The 21,842-nt window shown below is 36.1% G+C and overlaps 1 protein-coding gene across 8 annotated transcripts in view; it reads right to left on the reverse strand.

Moving 5' to 3' along the window:
* The window catches only part of HTT (huntingtin), a 70,975-nt gene that overhangs the window by 42,656 nt on the left and 6,477 nt on the right, over nt 1-21,842 (reverse strand). For 5 of the 8 annotated variants that reach the window (XR_014945524.1, XR_014945525.1, XR_014945526.1 and 2 more), the window contains exons 4-24: nt 21,465-21,524; nt 19,790-19,869; nt 19,221-19,359; nt 18,843-18,984; nt 18,324-18,502; nt 17,045-17,249; nt 16,110-16,157; nt 13,484-13,564; nt 12,585-13,093; nt 10,766-10,889; nt 10,383-10,501; nt 9,387-9,498; nt 8,187-8,327; nt 7,057-7,215; nt 6,873-6,970; nt 5,192-5,331; nt 4,619-4,682; nt 4,155-4,255; nt 3,268-3,414; nt 2,480-2,600; nt 2,242-2,318 (exon numbers count right to left, since the gene is read on the reverse strand). Coding sequence is in view for 5 of the 8 variants with exons in the window: in XM_085545765.1 (XP_085401891.1) it covers nt 2,242-2,318; nt 2,480-2,600; nt 3,268-3,414; nt 4,155-4,255; nt 4,619-4,682; nt 5,192-5,331; nt 6,873-6,970; nt 7,057-7,215; nt 8,187-8,327; nt 9,387-9,498; nt 10,383-10,501; nt 10,766-10,889; nt 12,585-13,093; nt 13,484-13,564; nt 16,110-16,157; nt 17,045-17,249; nt 18,324-18,502; nt 18,843-18,984; nt 19,221-19,359; nt 19,790-19,869; nt 21,465-21,524 (2,846 nt within the window). In the remaining 3 variants the exon portion in view is untranslated. The remainder of the gene's footprint in view (nt 1-2,241; nt 2,319-2,479; nt 2,601-3,267; nt 3,415-4,154; nt 4,256-4,618; nt 4,683-5,191; nt 5,332-6,872; nt 6,971-7,056; nt 7,216-8,186; nt 8,328-9,386; nt 9,499-10,382; nt 10,502-10,765; nt 10,890-12,584; nt 13,094-13,483; nt 13,565-16,109; nt 16,158-17,044; nt 17,250-18,323; nt 18,503-18,842; nt 18,985-19,220; nt 19,360-19,789; nt 19,870-21,464; nt 21,525-21,842) is intronic. The other 3 variants (XM_015862634.3, XM_015862635.3, XM_085545764.1) reach the window with 3 other exon arrangements.

Raw genomic sequence — 21,842 nt, forward strand, 5'->3', positions numbered from 1 at the left:
AGTGTTTTATTTTTTTATTTATGAAAAAATAGCAAGTACCAAAGGTGCTAGTGACATCTACTGAACAACAGATGAATTCAGTGTTTCCTTGCTGACTGCTATAGTTTAGAACTATCTCCAGTTAAAAAGAATGAAAATATGCAAAGTAGGGACAGGAGATGTAAGGTATTGTATGAAAATATTTTTGCTACATAGCAAAGTAGGAAAAAGTTAGGCAATTGTAATAATGACCCAGCCATCAACCCATCTCCACTGTGTCCATTAAACCATGTCACTCAGTGCCACATGAGCATATTTCTTTAGCACCTCCACAGGTGGTGACTCCACCACCTCCCTGGGCAGCCTGCTCCAATGTCTCACCAGTCTTTCTGAGAAGAAATTTTCCCTGATATCCAAACTGAACCTCCCCTGGAGCAACTTAAAATCATTTCCTCTTGTCCTACCACTTTTACCCATGAGAAAAGATTGACTCTCACCTCATTAAAACCTCCTTATCAGGTATTAACGGAGTGCGGTAACATCATCCCTGAGCCTCCTTTTCTCCAAACAAAACAAACCCATTTCTCTTAGCTGCTCCTCATAAGACACACTCCAAACCCTTTACTACCTTCACTGATCTTCTCTGGACACACTTCAGAGGCTCAATGTCTTTCTTTGTGTAGTGAGGGGCCCAAAACTGAACACAGTACTCAAGGTGTGGCCTTCCCCATGCAGAGTACAGAGGGACCATCACTCTCCCTGTCCTGCTGGCTGCACTGCTATTAGGCTTCTTAGCCACCTGGAAACACTGCAGGCTCATGTTCAACCAGCTGTCAACAAGTATTCTCAGATCCTTTTCTGCTGTGCAGCTTTCCTGCCACTTGGGCCCAAGCCTGTAGCACTGCATGGGATTATGATCACAGTGCAGGATCCAGAAAATGAAACATTTAGACCTGTACAATACTACTAACATTATTTCAGGAAAAGACCTTCTGTCATCTCTAAATAAAGGTTTAAGATTATTTCTTTTTAAATCCAAAAGTCTTTCAATCTAGTGTTTCAGGTTTAACACAATTAGAACAATTTCAGAAAATAAAATTTACACTAAGCATAATTTTATTTTTTTTTAATAAAGCTACACTAGGAATAGTGTATTTCATTTAAAAATGTACTTTTATATATATAATGTATATATATTTTTAATATGCAAGTGTTTGCATACAGTTAAAAACCATAAATTACAGAATGCTGTATTTTATACAGGAATGCAGCAGTTCCAATGGCTGTTAATCCACAGGAATGTCAATGTTTCAAGACAGAATAAAATTCAGGTAAAATTCTTGTGTCTAACATAAGAGGTTCAAATTTGCAATCTTATTTTCCAGTATGAAAAACACATCGTGCAACAAAAATAAAATCCAAATTAATATGAACATGGGTTCAAAATTTGTAAAGTAAGGATCAGAACAAAGGGTAAAGGTTACATCACTGTATCATCTGTGAATGCTTGGTGTATCTTAAATATAACTTCTTTTTTTAAGCTATTTAGAACAGAAAATGTTGTTGCAACCCTGCAAGAATAAGGCAGGAATATTCAAAACACAGCAAACTAGGTTAGAAGTAGAAAGGATAAAGGATAGAATGCTAAAAATTGGCTCTAAGCAGCTTGGATGAGAAACATTAACAATACCCACGGAGACATACACTATTAAATAACCAACCCTGCTCCTAATTTTACTTCTGAGTTAAGTACTGATAACATACTAATTTATTTCACTTGTTATAACACTTCATAAAACTAGATCCACAGTCTAGTCATCTAAGACAAAAGACATCTTGTAGAGCACATGCCAAACACGCCACATTTATACCCAGAATGGGAATGGGAAGAAAAGACTTGATGACAAGCAAAGGGAGTATTATTGAAAAATTTTAAAAAAAATTGTAATAAAGCTTCAGGATACTAAGAGCTAAATAAGAGTAGAAATGCCTTTTGAGAGTCATACAAAGAAATGCAAAACATCTTTTTGGCAAGTATGCATACTAATCTAAATAGGAATATACTATAAGCTACTGAAGAAATACTTGTATATATACTTGTCCTGGTCTCAGCTGGGATAGGTAACGGTGAACAACTTCACACAGAAGAGCAGCTTAGCTTAACAGTAAGTATCTAAACGGGAACATCTGATACCCAAGTGAGAGCACTATGCTTTCATGCACATTAATTTTAGAAGCATGGATGCTGGATGAAGAACATACCCACAGTGCCATCCCACAGTCCATGTGCAGACTGGAAAGGTTGTGGAGAGAAGACACAAAGCTTCACAGCAGCCAAACTGAAAAGTCAAAACCAAGCATGAATCAGTTTCATCACTGGAAGTGTCAGCAACAACAAAATACCTCAAAAGTGAGAATTAAATATATTGTTATTGTCACCATAGCAAAGCTGCAGATACATATACACAGGTCAACTGCTATAGGAACTAAGAAAACTCACCGTAAGTGATCTTGTAGTGGATATTGTCAATGCATGGGAAACTGCAGCAACAACTCTTGAAAGATTGTTTTCCATAGTGACATCTGTTGGATTTTGCAGCATATTGTAACCTCTGTATGTTCTGAAATAAAAATATTTATAGTACTAAAACATGTACTTAAAGCTCAAACGTACTTCAATGGAAAATGATCATGGACCAAGTTACTACTACAGATTTTATGGACAGCTTGTTAAAGTGTATTAAGAAATACAAAGTATGAGAACATTCTAAATACCAGCTTATTCAATTTTCATATTTAGTTTACTGACCAAATTTCTTTGTTAGCAAACAGAAACACTACACCAACTCAGCATTTAACTAGGTTTTCCAGAAATCATCACCAGTTTGGCATAAATCTCTGCTTTTTTTCACACCCATCAACATTTCTGCATGCTCACACACTACTGTAGAGAATGTACATCTCACAAAGCTCCGCTGTTTCAAAAACACAACACTGTTACATGAACAAGATTATATATTGAAAAGGCACATAGTTAAGAACTTCTACAACTGACAGAAGTCACTTCATGTTTAGAGCTATAAGCCCTGATTAACATACCTGAAGAACACAATTAGCTGGTAACATTGCACTTACACTGCAACTTAATGGACAAATAGTGACCTAAAACTACCATAGGTACTCCTACAAATTTGGTCAAGAATACATAAGCAGGATTTAAATACGATTATAGGCATTATGAATTGAAACGTATCTACATTTTAAAGCGAGACAAGCCATGCAACATACCTAGTGATAGTGCTCACTGCAAAGTGAGATGGAGGCTGTGTTTCATGCATTAGCAGTTTCAGGTAGACGCTGCTTTGGTCCCTTGCTACTGCCACAACTGGATCAGCTTGTCCTTGATCACAGTTATAAAACAGCTTTGGAACAAGCCTTGACAGGATTGCCCAGAAGAAAAATATTTAGGAATTATGTAATACACAATTCAGAAAGCTGCACATCCTAATCAAACTAAATTAAAATAGTAAAACTCACAGTGGACTGTTACACTGAATTCATCTTTACACAACTGGTTTCTACTGTGATTAAATAAAGAAAATAAGCACTCTACACATATGGTAGCTCAAAAATATGTATGTCTTAGATAGGATCTCTACGTATACACATTATAACAGCCACTTCTCTAAAGTATGTCTCTGTCAGCATTCTTGAATTGAATACATCAACTACCAACTAATTGGTACTGTTTGGTGCCTCTGGACATAATTGCAGCTGTAGCATACAGACAGCAGCCACCTTTAACAAGTTTGGCTACATTACTACAATCAAAGAGCATGACAATTTTTAAATATGCTACATAGAAACAATGTTTGGAAGTCAGGATGACCCAAAAGTCCGCCAACTACCGTGAGGATACTAAACAAATCACTCCTCCAAAGTTATAAGCAGAAAATTAGAGGGTGACCCCAAAATGTAAAAGATAAACATAACTGTAATGCTAATAACAGCAAAACAAACTCATCTGATATTTTAGAATGATGCATGCTCCAGATATAACAAAGCTGCATTTGTCTCTTATGGCTTCCTTAAATATAAACATAACACTATCAGGTTATTTTATTTATGTTGACAACAAGAAAGTTCAGAAACTGTTTTCTGAGATAAATACATACCTCATTAATGAAGCTGCAGCAACATGTCGTACTCTTGGATCTTCATCTCCAAGCAAACAGATTACAACATCATTGAGCACTCTCTCCTGAAGTTTTAGTAGCTATAAAACAGTAGTGAAGTAAATTGAACACTTCCAGCATTTCACCAGAATGTTAAAAGAGCAACAGCGAGATTTGTCATACAAGTCTGTGCAATAATCTTTACACTAAATTGCAAAAATAATTCAGAAATGCAGAAAGGTTTTTTACTTTAAAAACAAGTAAAACCACAAACAGATCTGAGAACACAAAGATATTTGTATCTATGTAATAGAGTATCTTTCCAATTGCAGTGTCAGAACACAAGTCTAACGCGTACAAAACATTTACCTATCAGTGTTGATAAAATTTAAACATGAAATACCAAAACTGCACTGGTATTTTAATTGAGAAACAAATACATACTGATTGAATAATTTACTTACACCAGTATAATGATGAACACCTCTGTGCAAGCTGTCAGTTTTTCCTTCCAAAAAGCTGACTAGCCTAAGATAAAAATCAATTTAAGATGTATTAGCTAACATTACAGGTTGTTACTCTATCTTCAGTGCTATGGGTATTTTATTTATATGCATTTTGTTTATATTGAAAAAAACAGCTGCAGAGAAAACCCAAAAAGTAAACACTTGGTTGGCTTTAGAAAAGGCAGGTTACTTGCTGAACTACTATCTGGCCAGTGTAACAGAAGAATTACATTTCCTTATTAAAAACCTTTATTAACCCTACACAATTGTACCAGACAAAGCAAAGATGGTAACACATTCCAAACTTAACTGTTAAAAGATAACTTTAGTTAAACAGATTAAGCTAAAATCTCCTATGCAGTATTATTGGTCCCAGGAACTTGACACATATTTGTTACACAAATGATCGATCTGAGCCAGTTTTATGGAACTCATAAATTTTTCAGAAGGAAAAGCTCTCCATTATGGTTCCAGCATCCTATGTACAGAATCTTTGTTGTTACAATGTTCATGGAAAATATAAACGCTTACCGAAAATCCACCTCTGCAAGTGTTTCCAGAAGTTCTGTCCTCACTAGCCAGTATGAGCTATTCTTCAGCGTAAGGAGGTCAACAATTAATTGCAAACCTAGTTCACTGTAACTGCTACTACACAAGCTCATGATGCAGTGCTAAAAAGGAAAAACAACTTTCAGTTATACTACAGAAAAGTTCTTCTAAATTCATGTATGCTTGACTACCAACATCTGTTTTATTTAAAATATGTGGAAAAGTTATTGCTTAAGAGCTAGAAGAAAAAGCACCAGCGGTAGCTACTTTGGAAGGCTAAGCCTATGAAAACTTCTAAAACCTGCTGCTGAATTTAAGCTCCAGAGAAGAACCCAAGCCTCAGAGGACAACCATCCAAATAACAAGTGAGGTTATGAACACATGCATCATATTACTATCTGTTAAAGAATAACCTCAGATAGTTTCCTCAGGATATATTTACATACCTGGTTCTGATTTCTAGATGTTGAAGAAGTCACACTTCATTTTAATGACTGCTCAGCAATATGAACAACGTGTGACTTTTTCCCCAAAGTTACAGAACTTTGTAGCTCTGCTACACAGAGGCTCGAATCCCGGGGGCTGGACTCGATGATCTCTAAGGTCCCTTCCAACCCGCACGAAACTATGAAACTATGAAACTATGAAACTTTAAAAAGTCTCATTTTACTACAGCATACTTTCTCATTTGAGGATTAGCCACTCAAAATGCTTCTCAACGTTTCTGATGAAAGGTATGTAGTCAGACTACACTATGTACTGAGAGTAAAAAGTCATAACTGACTGCTAGCGCCAGTTGTCTGAATTGAGCAATACCTACTGGTCTTCTAAAATCAAACTAAATCACAAATCAAATCACTACACGTAAATAATGAGATCATGAAACAGTTAGTTAAAGGGATAGCACTATTCCATAGTTGAAAAACCTCTCAGATGCGCCACAGAGTCCCCTTATCTCGTGAAATCATTTCATCCACCAAATAAACACACTGCACTAAAAGCCACACTTTGTCTCACTGACCCCTAAGCTGGAATACAGTCACACAGTGCCTTTCACTGGTGTATTAATTTCCCTTGGTCTTTATTTTGTCCTCATTCTCCTATTTTTTGCAGTATTTTTGGAAAATTCCTCAAGGAAATATCACTTTGCTTTTTAACAAGAAAATTTGCACCAATTTTATTACAGAAATAAAATTCTCATGCTGTAACTTGAACTCATAAATTCAGCTATCATTTCTATTTTAACAATTGCCTGAAAGATCATTCACCCATTTTACAGCAATTATTTTTCTAAGAACTCAGTTTAAATTTTTAATTATATCAGAAAGCAATCATTATTTCACTTGTCATTATTCTCATTTCTTCTTTGATTTCCAAATAGAGAATAATCCAGTTGATAGACATTCATACTTCCCTGCCAAGCCTAGATAATCTTTATACTTAACACACTCAAATGTTGATTAACTTAACATTACAGCTCATACCTGTACATTTAACATTACTCAAGATATTGTCTTCACATTATACTGCTACACGATCTACCAACATTACCATTTTCTATCTGTTTGTTCCTGCATACACCTGAGAACAGTGGATCCTAGACAGTGAATAATGTCCCTGTGATCTGCATTGTAGTGTGAATAGATAATTTACTTCTGCTTACCCTCACAGCTGTACAAGCCAGCTTGCATGTAACAGAGGACTCATCTTTCAGTGTTTTCTGTAATAGAGGTATGCAGTCTACCAAGGAAAAGAGATTTCCTAAGAAAAAAGAATTCAGAATAATGAAACAAAAGGATATTTTGGTTACAGAAAAGAAGAGATACACTTAAAAAAAAAATTGTTACCTGTTGAGCTTCTGACATTTACTAGCCATTTCTCCACATCAAAGCGTGATTTGAGCAGAATAGAATTGATGATCGTTCCACAGAGAATAGCAGTAGCTCCTCTAATCTGGGGATCTCCATGGTCAATGTAGTTCAGAATATCTGATACATACTGCTCCTCTAGGAAAACAATTTACAACTACTTTATTTTAAAGACACTTCTCTTAGACTCATATGGTCCCTAAAAATGTTTCAGTACTGACCACATACATCAACACCAGCATGTCTCCTCAGTGAGCCTTTCTTTGGTCTAACTTACACAGATCTCTTCAACATATTAAACATATTAATCACACCACTCATCCCAACTACTGTATCTAAAAATTACTGATCAATCATATCAGAAAATCATAGATTGGCTTGGGTGGAACCTTAAGGCCCATCCAGTTCCAATTGCCCTAGACAGGGTTGCCACCCACTAGACCAGGCCACCCAGGGCCCACCTGTCCAACCTGGTCTTGAACACCTCCCAGGATGGGGCATCCACAACTTCTCTGTGCAGCCCATGCCAGTGCTTTACCACCCCATGAGTAAAAAATTCCTCCTAATAGCTAATCTAAATCTGATGTTGTATTGCAATCAAGACCAAAATGCTCTGGGGAATCTAAAAAAATGTTTTGGTCAACACCCCAGTTTTACCACTATCGGCATCAAAACAGCTGAATCATCCAATTCTGTACTGACTACACTGTATCATTTTTAAGGTTATATTTTAATTCATAAAAACGAATAATGAAATAATCTATAAATTAAAATGAAAAAAATTAGAAGAAGACATGCAAGAAATAAACAGCTTCTATGTAGCAGTTGTGTTAAACTAACTTTTACTAGTCTGAAACAGTGCAGTTCTTCCACTCCCATGAAAAGAACAAATAATAATCTCACATTAGGCACTGACGTGGAAACTGTGTGTTATTTTCAATAAAATTATTTCCAGTGGCTCTGCAACAGACACCGTTAGCACAGTGAATTAGTACAAACTGATGCAACATCTGGATTTAAAGAGTTTTCAGTATTGAAGCTGCTTTGTTCTTTTGAAAACCCATATATATTATAACATATTATTTAAAAAGATCTGAATCACAACATACCATAGTCTTCTCCCATTGCTTCAAGGGGTGTTATATACAGTTTGCTGAAGAAAGACTCAGGATGAAGGGCAACAGCTGCTCCAACACAACTTACTGCCAAGGCTTTTACACTGACTCTCACATCTCTATCTGGAACTAAAGCTAATAAAAGGAAAATAAAATATTGAAAATCTTCCTAAATTGTTTTTTAAATTAATTAGTAACTCTCTGTAATACAAATAGCTTATAGTCTGAATAAAACAGAAAAAGATATTGAGGCCAGAGCAAGTACTTCCAGCTTATCAGTGGTAGCGGGCATTTATTTATTCATTTTGGTGGGTGGGAAGAAGACAGTATAATAAATAATGACAGTAATCCCCCACTTCCAGTTCACTTCCTTCAATTCTGAGAATGCAGCTGCTATGCTGCCTTTCCAGGAATAGTACATTAGCAGAGCAATTAACAACTAATAGGTTAGAAATAGAACAAGGAGACCTGAGATGCTCACTTGAGTCATAACGACACAAAAACATGTACCTGTGACAGACTTCCCAGTGAAGAAACTAAAACAAGTGCATGTATCATAAAAACCCTTAGCTCAATTATCTGCTTTCTTATACCGAAATCATTTAATTCCTGGAGGTACATTTCCCAAGCATAAGTAGGGACAATCACCTTACTAACTTGGAGTATATTTTAAAAAACAAACATCACTGAATGGAAGCACAGCTAACAGGTAAAGCTAAATAAAGATACTACATGTCTTGGTTTACGTATCACCAATTAGGCAATATAAACAAACTACTGTAAAAATATTAGAACTGTGGTCTTCTAAACTTGTTCTTAGGAGTTTCTGCAGAATGAACTTTGACTGTTTAGCTTTTAGGTATTAATATTTTTGAGACAAAAAACTGAGCACTTAACTAACAACTGAAAACCCATATTGATTATTAGGCTGGTTTTCCAAGTCCGCACCAACCTATAAACTGATGGTCCCACAGAAAGGTGCAAAGATGCAATAGCCCCTTACGTTTATTTATCAAGAGTTTACAAACAGTAGATATAATTAAGTATTAAGACAAGAAAATTACAGCAACACTTTGTACGTCAAATCATTCAAAATGGGACTCACTATAAAAACTGCATAAGTGTTTCTAGGTTTCTCTGCTGTCTAGATGAACATCTGCATCAGAACCATTATGAGACTGAAGAGAAAATTACCTCCTTTCTCCCCAGTAAGCAGAAAAGAGGCTGACAGAAGTCTGACACAGTGTACTAAGGGCACAGAATTTCCATCGGTGTAGTGACCTATGTCTCCTTTTACCCTGGAGGGCTAAAAAAAAACAAATCACAATATTTATGGAGATAGAAATCAATTTTTGATTTACATAAAACATTAAGCACAACTTGATTTAGAAGTACTGCACACTCACAAAATTTCAGAGGTTAAAATATGAAATACATTTAATACATATTCCAAAATAAGCTCTTTAATCTTAATGCTTTCAAGAAGCTTGTTTCAAGAATCAGAGTTTAATATAGTTTAATTTTAATTATGGAAATTATAAATTATAGAAATTACTCAAGACTTGTTTATATCTGGAAGAGTTTGATAAAACTACTTTTTGACACCATACAATGATCTTTGTATGAGAATGAAACTTTGTATGAGAAGCAATTCATCCTTGAGTCGTTTTCAAAGAACATTAACAACTTTCTGCAGTTCTATGCTAAGACAGCAGCCCAAGTTAATCTAAGCTCTGCCTGCCACAAACCCAGCTCCTTTTGTCCCAGCACTAACGTCAAAAAACAAAAGAAGAAATAACCACCAGTTAGAACTGCATGAGCATCTCTGCTGAAAGAGAGGCTACAGTAAGGTATAAGTAACTTCTGAGATCAGTTATGTGTGCAGCTAACAATAAAAAAGACTTCAGGTAATTAGTATACACTGTTAATGTGCAAACAAAAGAGGTTTCTGTTCTCAGCAGCTTAAGTATGAGTTCTGTTATGGTTTTGCTCGCAATTGCATTGAAGATTAACACTTCACCTTACCTTAAGTACTACTACTCAGATTTATTATTTAATGTTTTTTGCTTTGACTTATAATGAAGCATCCTATATGTACAAGCTACCCATGCTCATAGCTGATTTACACAATCACAAACTTTTTTTTTTAACCTTAGTTGCTTTATACTTTAAACAAGATCACTTTCTCACCTTATTTTCATGATCAATAGGTTCCACTGCATCTTCTTTTGATGGAAATCTGTCAACACTGCTATCAGAAGGCTGCCTACTATGGCTCATGGTTTTCAACAGGTGAGGCTGCTGAAGAGCTTTAGAAAAAAAGGCAATTCATAAAATACCATTTTAGATGCAAATTAAAAGCACCTGGATTGAACTTCATTATAAAACATGAAAAATAAATTAGTAATGATCAAAACAAGTTATTCACTAGAAGCATGTGAAGTTCATTTTGATCTAGTTGTTCATTTTTCACATTCATTTCAGTGAATGCAAAAACAACAGATTCACCTGTAACATCTACCCCAAAGATGTTTCTATCTTTTCTTTTTTTCCCCCTTTATTTATCAACATACCAATAGAAGAACTTCTGAAAGACTCTGATGAATCATCCTGGAGAATATTTGCAGCTTCATCTTCCTCATCCTGCAGCTGTCCAATTTGCATTCCAGAATACTGTCCTTCAGCACCATCCAAAACCTACAGAGTATAAAGACAGGACTTATAATAACTTAGCTTAACACACAGTAACAATGTTTAAACATGCAGTGTTAGTAATCTAGAAATAATCTGAAAGCAAATGTGAGCCTCATACGTTAGTGTACAGCTGCGCGCAGGCCCCAGAGAAGCTCAAATGTTGGAGGAGGGAGGGGAGCTACAATAGAATCATCACATCTGATAGTCTTCCAGTCAAGTCAAGAACTTGGATGTTAGCACTGAGAAGGCTGAACATGTAAGCGAGTTACTTTATCCACAGCCCTGTCTCCTTATTTTAAACACAGTTGTCCCTCTAATTTACTAGTTACAAACCACAACTAACAGCTTCACTGTCACAATCTGACCTTGCACCATGCTGCCAAACTCTCCATAACCTCTCTTGTATTGAATACACAAAAATCAAACTGAGGATACAACGCATAGAGAAAAATAAGCCAAAGAAAGACAAGTGAGTCTGAATATATATCTATTCCCTCATTCTAAATCAGAGTGCTAAAACTGACACATTTGAAAAGGATTTTAATCCTTTATACCAGTGCAGTTTATAGACAGCAGGTATTTGAGGAAAGTAATCACAAGAGCCAAAAAATTTAAAAACATAACAGAAGACAGTAAAAAGAAGATGAAAAAAACCCAATATGCTTCTTTGGTTACTTCCTGATCTTACAAGCTCCAGGAAATCATTAATTAAAAGGCCCACATGTAGGTAAAAGGGATGCCACTAAAGTCTGTCAGTCAGGTAAAAAAACCACATATATATATATATATATATATGTGTATTTGTCATTACAGTTATTAAATCATACACAAAGTGACATACAAAGCAGTGGAAAGAATCTGCAAGATGCACAAGTTGTCAACTAATCAACAAATCTAACTTGCCAATGGATATCTGCTCACTTTGGCATCTGTACTGCCTAAATTTCATCCCAAGTGCAATTATCATCACTCTTTTGGATCTTGTACACTCACATTTGCAGGAATATTTGCTTGTCTAAACTGTAAACTTACTATTTTTTTAGGTATTAGACGCTATACTTACGATGCTGCCAGTAAGCCTAAGACAAAGGTTTGGAAACTTGAGGGGGAGAACTCACAGCCCGGAAGAAATTTCAAGTTATCCCCCTAATGCATTTTCTTCTCTAGCTCCAAATAGTTATATATTTTTTTATTTACAACCTCATAATGCACTTGCCTAACAGAGAGCTTAATTTCATACCATAGCTATATTTTATGCATACTTCAGCTGTTTATTAGATTCTTAACTGCTGCACTAGTAAATCATGCAACATACATCTAGTATAGGAGAAATTTTTAAGATAGAATAAAAATGTGTTGTGTTGTCAAGTGAAAAAGCAGAAGCAGAAAACAATATGAAGCATTAGGTTCCAAAAATAGTCCTCTAGCATTCCAAATTCTGTTCACCCTTTAACACTTCCGTTAGTCCTTCTGCACCAAAACAATTAATAATGTATCTATATAAATTGAAGGTTAAGAGAACATATTTATATCAGGCCTTTAATATTCACATTCTTCCAATGAGTGGAAAACTGTTGATGCTTGCCTACATATGACCTACACACTGAACAGATAGCTGATATTTTAACTTTTAATTATAGCTGAATTGAAAGTGTTAAAAGGAGGTCAAGCTCTCCAAAAAGGGTGTGAGCTGCTGACCTTTCCACTGTTATTAGTTGAAGATGGAAAAGTAGAAGACGAATAAGTAGAGGAATCCAAGTCTGGGCCCTCCAGGGAAGAGCTCTGAGATATGTCAGGACCCTCAGTAGAAGGGGATCCCCCCTCTGCCCGTTGCACACTTACAATTTCAGAACTGTCCGAAGGGGTTACAGCAGAGTCTGGACCTTCAGTAGTAGTCTGAGAGCTATCACTAATTGGTGAGGAAGCCTGTGTACCATCATTCAAGTCCATAGTGGGATCTGATTGGACAGCACTGATCTGGCTAGAGCTTCGACTAAGCACATCATCATCTTCCCCTTCAGTAGCTGTACTTGTCAAATCACAGCTTGACAGGTCTACAGAGTCTGACTGCAACGTATGTTGAGAACGTGGCTGTTCAGTAATGATATCGTGTCCGGTAGGATCAGCAGCTGAACTCCCTACTGACCCAGCTGTTGATACACCTGATGACGAAGCTAGTTCACTGGTTATCTCGCCTTTCACAGAAGCTGCAAAACAGATATTTCAGAGCAAATCAATGGTTTTACTCTATATGGACGCTAAAATATGATGTCCTATATTAAACTAGGCTAAGGAGAATTCGTAACTACAGTAGAGAGGAAATCACCTTTAAGGCATCTCCTTCCTCACCCTTACTCCACTACATCTATACCAGTAGCATAATGATACTTTAAAAAAAAAATAGGCAGTCAACTTAATTACATAAGTATATATTAAAGTTATATATATAAGAGCATTTAAGGTTATCACATCCTCTGAGTGCCAATCCACTTAGTAGTTATCAAACAGACTTCTGTATTTTATGTACCTACACTAAAAGAAATGTTTTATAACAAAGTAACATGGATTGATGCAACACTAGAAGGAATGTGAACTACCTGCAAACGATGCAGCGCTGACATCTGATCGAGTTTCAGAATCATCTTCCAAACCTTCTTCTTCACCAAGAAGTATTTTACCTGAGAAGTGATGGAAGAAAGAGGTCTACAGCTTTCCAGAGTTACAGTTGAAGATATTTGTGATAAACTTTTAAATATTTTTTCAAAGCTATAAAAGGCAACAAACTATAAAGAGAAAGGAATAAAGAAAGCAAAGATCCAGTCCCTCATTATCTAGTCAGGAAAGAAACAGCTATGAAGAATCACAGCTAAGTAATTCTACTGAATGGTCTAACCACTCAGGAAACCACTTATATCTTTATTTACTCGTTTATTTTTGCGGACTGCTTAAAATCCCACTAATTTCTTCAAGTATGTCACATTACAAAGGCATCTGGATGTCTGCCCTCAACTCAGAGGGACAATACGCACCACAGACAAAATAGCCTCTTTCTTTAAGGCTACTAAAATCATCAGTCAAAGGCTACTCTCAGGTTGGAGCCTGAAATTCCAATGATAAAAGAATGGAAAATGCTCAGGAGAAGAAGCACAAGACAACATAAGCAGACAAAATCCACTAAGATACAGGAGCCACTATGGCAAAAATCTTAAGAGAGGCTTTTGCCACAGGAAGAATGAGAACCACTTATAGCCGAATACAATCAGCTTAGAGTTCTTTTACTCACAGTTTAATGTATATTTAAAATAGAGGCACTAGAGAGAGAAAGATACCTGCAGATGCTCACTGCTTGAGTAAAACAGAGATACAGCTCTACTGAAAAAAGGGAACAACTGAGGTATTACAACCCATTTGCTCAGAGGTCCAAGATATCATTGCTCTGGCAATTGTAGATGGACTGTTTTATATTACATATAAGTAATCAGTAGAAAAAAGCATTAATAGATTTCTGTATTAATTTCTCTATCACAACTGCACAACTTTTGTCTTCCTCTACAAAAGTATATTTTATGCTATTCAAACCTGTACGTAAGGCAGAAAGGTAACATGAAATTTCTGGGTATGTTCTGTGCAAAACAACACAGCAATTATTGAGAACTGCTCACTTCCACAAGAATGGGTAAAAGTCTGCTAAGAATTCCCAGAGCATGAAAAATAACGCATTATTCTCTATTCTTTCCCACATTCATATCCATTCCACTGAAACAAACCAGTTTTCTTGTTTTCCTCAGCTGATCACCTTTAAAGTGAGTGAAAGAAGGACATTGAAAAACACTAATTGGGGCATATTACATTTTTGTGTTTACATCAGTTTATAGAACAAGCCACAGTATAATGTTCCTCTGAAGCAAACAAATAAAAACCAGTTAAGACACAGAACGTATTCTTTCATTGAAAAACGAGTTTTCAGCCTTCCTTGAAAATAATTTTCTGAAGTTGAAACAAACAAACCAGCATAGGCCAGATGCTCAAAAATAAAGATGTTCTGAAGCAGTATAACTGAATATATATGGAAAAGATGAGTTCCAATGTGAGCATCACAGATTTCCAGGTCATTTCCAAATTGAGTGATTCTATGATTCTATTCTGTTATTCTGATTTGCTGCATTCTGTCTCACCTTGGGATGCTGCAGCAATACCTATATTCAAAAGCAACTTTTCATTCACTCTGCTGTTTCCAAAGGACTACGCATTGATGCAGTGATAAATATTCCACTTCATTCAGCTCTACTCTGTATTTCATATTTAGGTATACTGTTTGAGCAATAAAGCATAGATTCCTCGCACACAAAGATGGAAGGACATATTTGAAGAAATAAAAGTAAGCTAGGTAAGTAAGCTCCTTTCAGACTGTTTAATCCTATTTACTTTTAAACTACCTTTCCCCGAAGTTTACCTTTTCAAAGTATTCAACACCTGTCTGCATACTGTGCTTGTACTGATTCTCACTCAGTCTCACTGTAGTGACAGAAATACCTTGGTCAGATGAAAAATCTATTGTGAGCTGCATGTAGAGTGATTCCATTATGGATATGACTTACTAATCAAAGCATATAATAACCAGATGTGAAGTGCTTTTATGCACAAACTAAGAAAATAATATTTCAGAGTAAGATTTATTTTTTCAAGTCCTGCTAAATGTGTTGTTTGCTAAAGAAATGAAAATATGCACAATAAAACACAGAATGAGTACTCCTAGTTATCGATGACAGGTCAAAAAAATTAATCAAAAAGTATCATATCAAAGCATGCAAACATACACATGCATTAGTGAAACAAGAAAATATGCCTACCAAAAACAGGAAGGTTAATGGTTCTGTCAGTTACATTAAAGGTTAAGTATTACTGACAAAGGGAAGAATGCCCACATTGAATACTTCTAAACATGCTCTTAAACAATTGAAATTTCATCAGTATTTATCATCATAATTTCGCTAGGGTGCTACAGCAAAAACAAGAATGAGCTGTGAATAATTTTAGAATGTCTTGGTTGTAACCATCAGAAATCACGTCAGAATTATTTTAAGATTCATGGTGATTGAGGTCAGCTGATAACAGGAAGGCATTTGTGAATGAATACCAGAGCTCAGCAAGACAATGAAATGGGAGAAGAAATAAAAAATCAGAGAAGAATGTAATTAAAAATTTGATTTTGGAAATAATCACCTTTATGCTTTCTTGCAAGAACAGGGCTGCATGAAGACCCCCCTCCAGCTGCAAATCACAGAAAGTAACATATCAGGGCAAAGAGAGAGTTGCTGCAATCGTGAAGGAATTCTAACGGCCACAGATGGGAAATACAAAAAAATACAAAGCCAGGAAAAAAAAGCAAACTTGATGCTTATTAAGTTTGTTGAGTGGGTTTTTTTTGTTTTGATGTTTTTTGGGTTTTTTTTTTGCATCATGCACCATGAAATGACTTCTTTATTTTCTATCCAAATTAAGCAAAGTTTGCTTTTTAAACAAAAAAAGTGTTATTAATTTCACTGCTATGATTGTTTGTTCCTGGCTAATGAATTACCTTCTAAGAGCAGCAATACTAGAATGATCTGATAGTCCAAAGAAGTCCTTATAGAAATCCAGTCAGAGACTGATTCTTTTGAAATGGGTCAGTAGCAGTTAAAAGACAGTCTTAAGAACATGCACTTCGTAGACTAGAACATTAATAATTGATTTTAAAAGTTATGGGTAAACTAAGGTCATGCTTTAGTTTCATGCTGGTTTTCTTATTCAGCACAAAACTCTTCGTTAGTACATACAGTTAATACATAAATTCTGGTCAGATGAGCTTTCTATGAATCACAATTGTCAGGTGCTTAGTGAAAAAAACATAAACATTGTGGGGAAAAAAATAACACTGTTAACTGACTCTGTGTAAATAAGAAAACAGAAACAAAAATACTGACTTTGGAAGTTCTCATTACTCAACAGATGGACACCCACTTAAAGGGGAGGATGGCAGGGGATCTTATCCTGTACCTGGAAAAATGCTACGTATGCTTTTACACTTTCTATTTCATACTTCATACTTTCAGATTACAACAAGGAAAGAGCCTGTCAACATCTCAAGATTAACTCAGATTACTGAAAATACATCTTACCGATGAGCTCCACTATGCTCCCACTGCGGTTCCTGATGGCAGATTCATCTTTGGATACACTGACCTGTGCAATGCCACCTAAAGCAGTCAAGGCATGGAGAAGTTCAGGTGGTGGTGTTCTAAAGAGCTGCTGCAGTAATTCTAAAGCTCCAGTCACAACATTATGGTCCTGATGCTGAGTGTAATGCAAAGTCAACTCGTAAACCTGAAAAACAACAAAATACTGAGCTGAGTTTCAGTAAAGACACAACATTCTATATTTGCTCTCACATACCACTTAAAATCTCATTAAAAATGCATTAAAAATGGCAGATAGGGCGTATCTAATCTTCATCACACTTTTCTTAGGGAAAAGATTATTTAAATCTAGCCATTTAACTTCCTCAATAGAAGCCTCCATTAAGACATTTGCTTATTATTGTTAGAGAAGGAAGTATCACACCAAGCAATACTTCAATGTTAATCACAGAATCACAGACTTGTAGGGGTTGGAACGGACCTCTAAAGATCATTGAGTCCAACCCCCCTGCCAAAGCAGGCTCCCTACACCATGTCACACAGGTAGGTGGCCAGGTGGGTCTTGAATATCTCCAGAAAGGAGACTCCACCACCTCCCTGGGCAGCCTGTTCCAGTGCTCCATCACCCTCACTGTAAAGAAGTTCTTCCACACATTCATGCGGAACTTCCTATGCTGTACTTTCATCCCATTACCCCTAGTCCTGTCCCCATACACTACTAAAAAGAGACCAGCCTCACCACTATGGCTCCCACACCTCAGGTATTTATAAACCTGGATCAAGTCCCCTCTCAGCCTTCTTTTTTCAAGGCTAAACAGACCCAGTTTGCTTAGTCTCTCCTCACGAGACCCTCCTCATGCTCCAGGCCCTTCACCATCTTAGTGGCCCTCCGCTGGACTCTTTCCAAGAGATCCCTGTCTTTTTTGTACTGGGGAGCCCAGAACTGGACACAATATTCCAGATGAGGCCTCACCAGGGCAGAGTAGAGGGGGAGGATCACCTCCCTCGACCTGCTGGACACGCTCTTTTTAATGCACCACAGTAAATGAAGCTCACTGGCTTCTTCAGGAGCACCTAACAAGCATTCTTCTCATACTTCTTGTTATCAAAATAATTTACCAGGAATTCCAAACAGCAGTTACCAACACGAAAAGCCTGAAATGTTCAATGCCAAACTAGCATTTCATCATACTACATTAAAAAATTTCCTCCCACTCCACTCCAAATACTTTCCAGGTTATTTATTCCTCATAAGTTATACCTGTACAAGCTGCTCTGGTGAAGGTGAAATCTCTGCTTCTTTCCTTGTTACACCAAAACTGCCTTTCAGGCTGGTGTCCTTTACTTGTTGTTGCAATAAAGGTATGAGATACCTTAGTGTAAGTAAAACACCCAGAATTAAAAGCGTAGGATGATCATCTTCTACAGGAACCAACAAGCCTGGAGGTAAGAAGAGAATAAACTTATTGACAATGGTTAATTTTAATACATCATTTTTTAATAGTTTCTTTAAAACAAAAAGACCACATAACCATCCATCAACTAAATATATATTTTTAAGTGTAGAAGCACTTGAAACTATGTATTATTTAAGACTTAGCTAAGACTAAAGCATAGGCCCAACAATACAATATAAAGAAAGCATTAGCAGTGTAACTGATAGCCTAAGTATCCCTTTTTTGCCTGAAAACCACTGTCAGGTTTAGCATCACACATGAAAAAACAATTTCATGTTACTTATACCTGAAGCAAATGCAATTTCCCCCCTCCCAAATCTTACCTAAAAGTACATTCAATAACCAGGCATAAAAATACTGCGTTCTTCGTGAATGCTGACAGATGCTTACTGCTGATCCCGCAGCTGTTCGACGGATAGTAGGGGAACTGGACTTCAGGTTAGCTATAAAAGCCTTCAATAAAACCTAAAAACAAAATACGTTACTTTACTTTTAATGATAAAGAAAAAAGGAGAGGAGTTAAGAAGTCAGCAAATATCTTGTTTTTTTTTAATCACCCAAAGCACTACATCATACAAGGACAACATTTGCCTTAATTTACACATGCAGCTATTACACAATCCACTGTAACACCTGATTGGTAACAGCAGTAGCTTAACTGTGATTTGAGATATCAGGAAGCAATACTATGGTGAAGGTACCTTAATCTCATTGTCGTTTGCAAAATTGCCAAATGCTGCCATGATTTTTGGTATTGCTGCAGCTAATGTTTCTTGTACGGATTCTTCAGGTCTCTTACTTATTCGTGTCAAACAGGGCAAAAGGTTCACTAAGTATGGTCTAAGAATGACAAAGGAGAAAAACAAATTGGAGGTAAGAACAACTGTAATGACCTAAACATTTTAAATTCATACACTCCATACCCCTCAATTATTAATATTACTAAATCATACAAAATGCATCTATTAGCTATGATAGTGATTTGTAGACAATATTAAGCAAAAAGAAAATTAAGAAGTACAACTCAATGTTTTTATAAGTTTCCTTCTCTCTCCCACCGAATCACAAACAGCACAGAACTAAAGTTCTGCTAGAAGAATATCACCTAATCCAACAAAGCTAATCCACAGAGAATGAGACAGGAATTAAGGAAGGCAGTGAGGGATGAAGTATCTTAGAAAGTAGCTTTAAGAAGTATCTTAGCTGTAACACTTTGCTATTGTCTATATTTTGTTAAACTTTGGAAAATTCATTGCTAAGATGAGTTTACCTGCATTTCTGAGGCCGAACTAGATGAGCAAGCTCAGCAAATCTCCACAGCGCAGCACGCAGACTTCGGGAAGCACCATTCTAAAGCGAATGTACAACTGTTATATTTCATCAAGCAAGACCAATCCTTACTAAAAGTATCTATAATTACTTCAATCTTACACAATTTCACTTAGATGTGAACAAAAGATGTCTACAATTCCTAAAATTCTTCTAGCCAAAAGGAAGCAAATGTCTTTATTTTTATAGTTGGTATTACTCATTTTCCAACTGACCCAAAATGAATAATAAAAACCAAAAAAAAAGAGAAGGAAACGTCTGAGATTTCCATTCTGCTGAAATCAGCTTAAAATATCACAGACACAGTCATCAACCAACAAAGAAACTGATGATATGAGAATCTAAAAATCACTGCAACACTTGCAGAGATACAAATACAGCACAAAATTGACAGCAGTAGAGCTATGTAAGTAAATAACCTTCAGCTCTTGAGAACCTCAAAAATTCCATGTATCATTTCATAATGGTTTGGATTCTGATTTTAGTATCCATTTATCTATATAATTACCCTCAATAATGCAACTGACTTGCACCAGAACACAATTAAACTCTGAGACTGAGGATATATTGGAGCTCCTTAATATTGTCGGCAACGAGGTAAACTATGGAAGTTAAGAGATGCCACATTCATAACTTCCCTACTTGGAGAAAGCGCATACTTTATTTACCTTTACCCAAATGCTTCTCAAATCAAGACCTCCTGAAAACTGAACTGAGGTGTTTAGAAATTGTTTTGTTTAGTTTCTTTTCCTAGTGTATCAACGCTTCATGGTAACACCGTCAGCATAAGCAGGAAAAAACCCCACTACATCTACAGAAAAACTATTCACTTTTTTTTTTTTTCCTATTTATTTTGTTTTCTGAAGTTCTATCAATTGTAGGGAAATATAATAATAATCAATAACATTAGTGTCTGACAAACACCACCTATATTTTCTCTTTTATACCAGCTGCTATGTGTTTATAGAAGCAAAACAAGCTTTTCAGTGATACCATGCTGAAAACAGCATTTGTTATTTAATAACCATACACTAATAAAATAAAAAAACCTTCAACTAACATAATAATTGGTATTACATTGTGCACTGTGGTGCAAAGAGGGGCTTCAGTATTTTTACTTGTGTTTCTTACACTAAGCTGTAAGTATGTTTAACATACTTACAAAGCAACGTAATTAGAGCTTATATCAGACCACTTCAGGTCTTGGTCACATCATTCCTGTATGAAGTTTTGGCACATTAAGAACTTCAGTGTCCTCCACCCGCTTTTCACCAACTTTTTCCTTGAAGTTATGCATTCCAGCTCACTCAGTGAAGCAAACATCATTAATATGCTTATTCATTTGACTGTAGAGTCACTAAGGCTGTTCACACCAAATGCTCACACATTTTCTGCCAGATAAGCTTTCGAGGTGGAAAAATCTAAATAAACAGGGCCAACAGGGAGGAACTGAGTAGAATAATTTTAAGCTGTCAGAGATCTTTCAAAAGTGAGGTTTTGACCTTGACCTTAAAAAATCAACAAACAAAAATGCTATTTACACTAATGCTACAATCTCATATACTAAAACACTAAACAGTACACTGCAGAAGGATGTGAAAGGCAGCAAACCTCACCTTTTTAATCTCCTTGTACAGTTCTAATTGTAACCTAGGTAGATTGGAATCCATCAAAGCCTGCAATAAAATACATTGTCAATACATTGTATCAGAGCGGAGGCACTTTAAAGGAATAAAATTGCACTTGTAATAAAACAGCTTTAAAAACACAAATCAGCCATTCTCTCTCTGTTATCCTGTATTCAACACATTCTGGTTTTACAAGAGACATTCGTTCACCTTTTACACAAAGAACAAACAGAAACATAGACAATCCCACAAGTTAAACTATAATATAGGTATTTAAATTAGTTGGTATTAGCTACTTGACCTCAATCTGCCCAAAAGAGGCCATATGGCATCAGACCACAGGTACAGCCAACTGACCATGCCTTC

The sequence above is a fragment of the Coturnix japonica genome, chromosome 4 (assembly GCF_054131305.1).
Source record: "Coturnix japonica strain WE chromosome 4, WE-NBRP24, whole genome shotgun sequence".
NCBI classification, from domain to species: domain Eukaryota; kingdom Metazoa; phylum Chordata; class Aves; order Galliformes; family Phasianidae; genus Coturnix; species Coturnix japonica.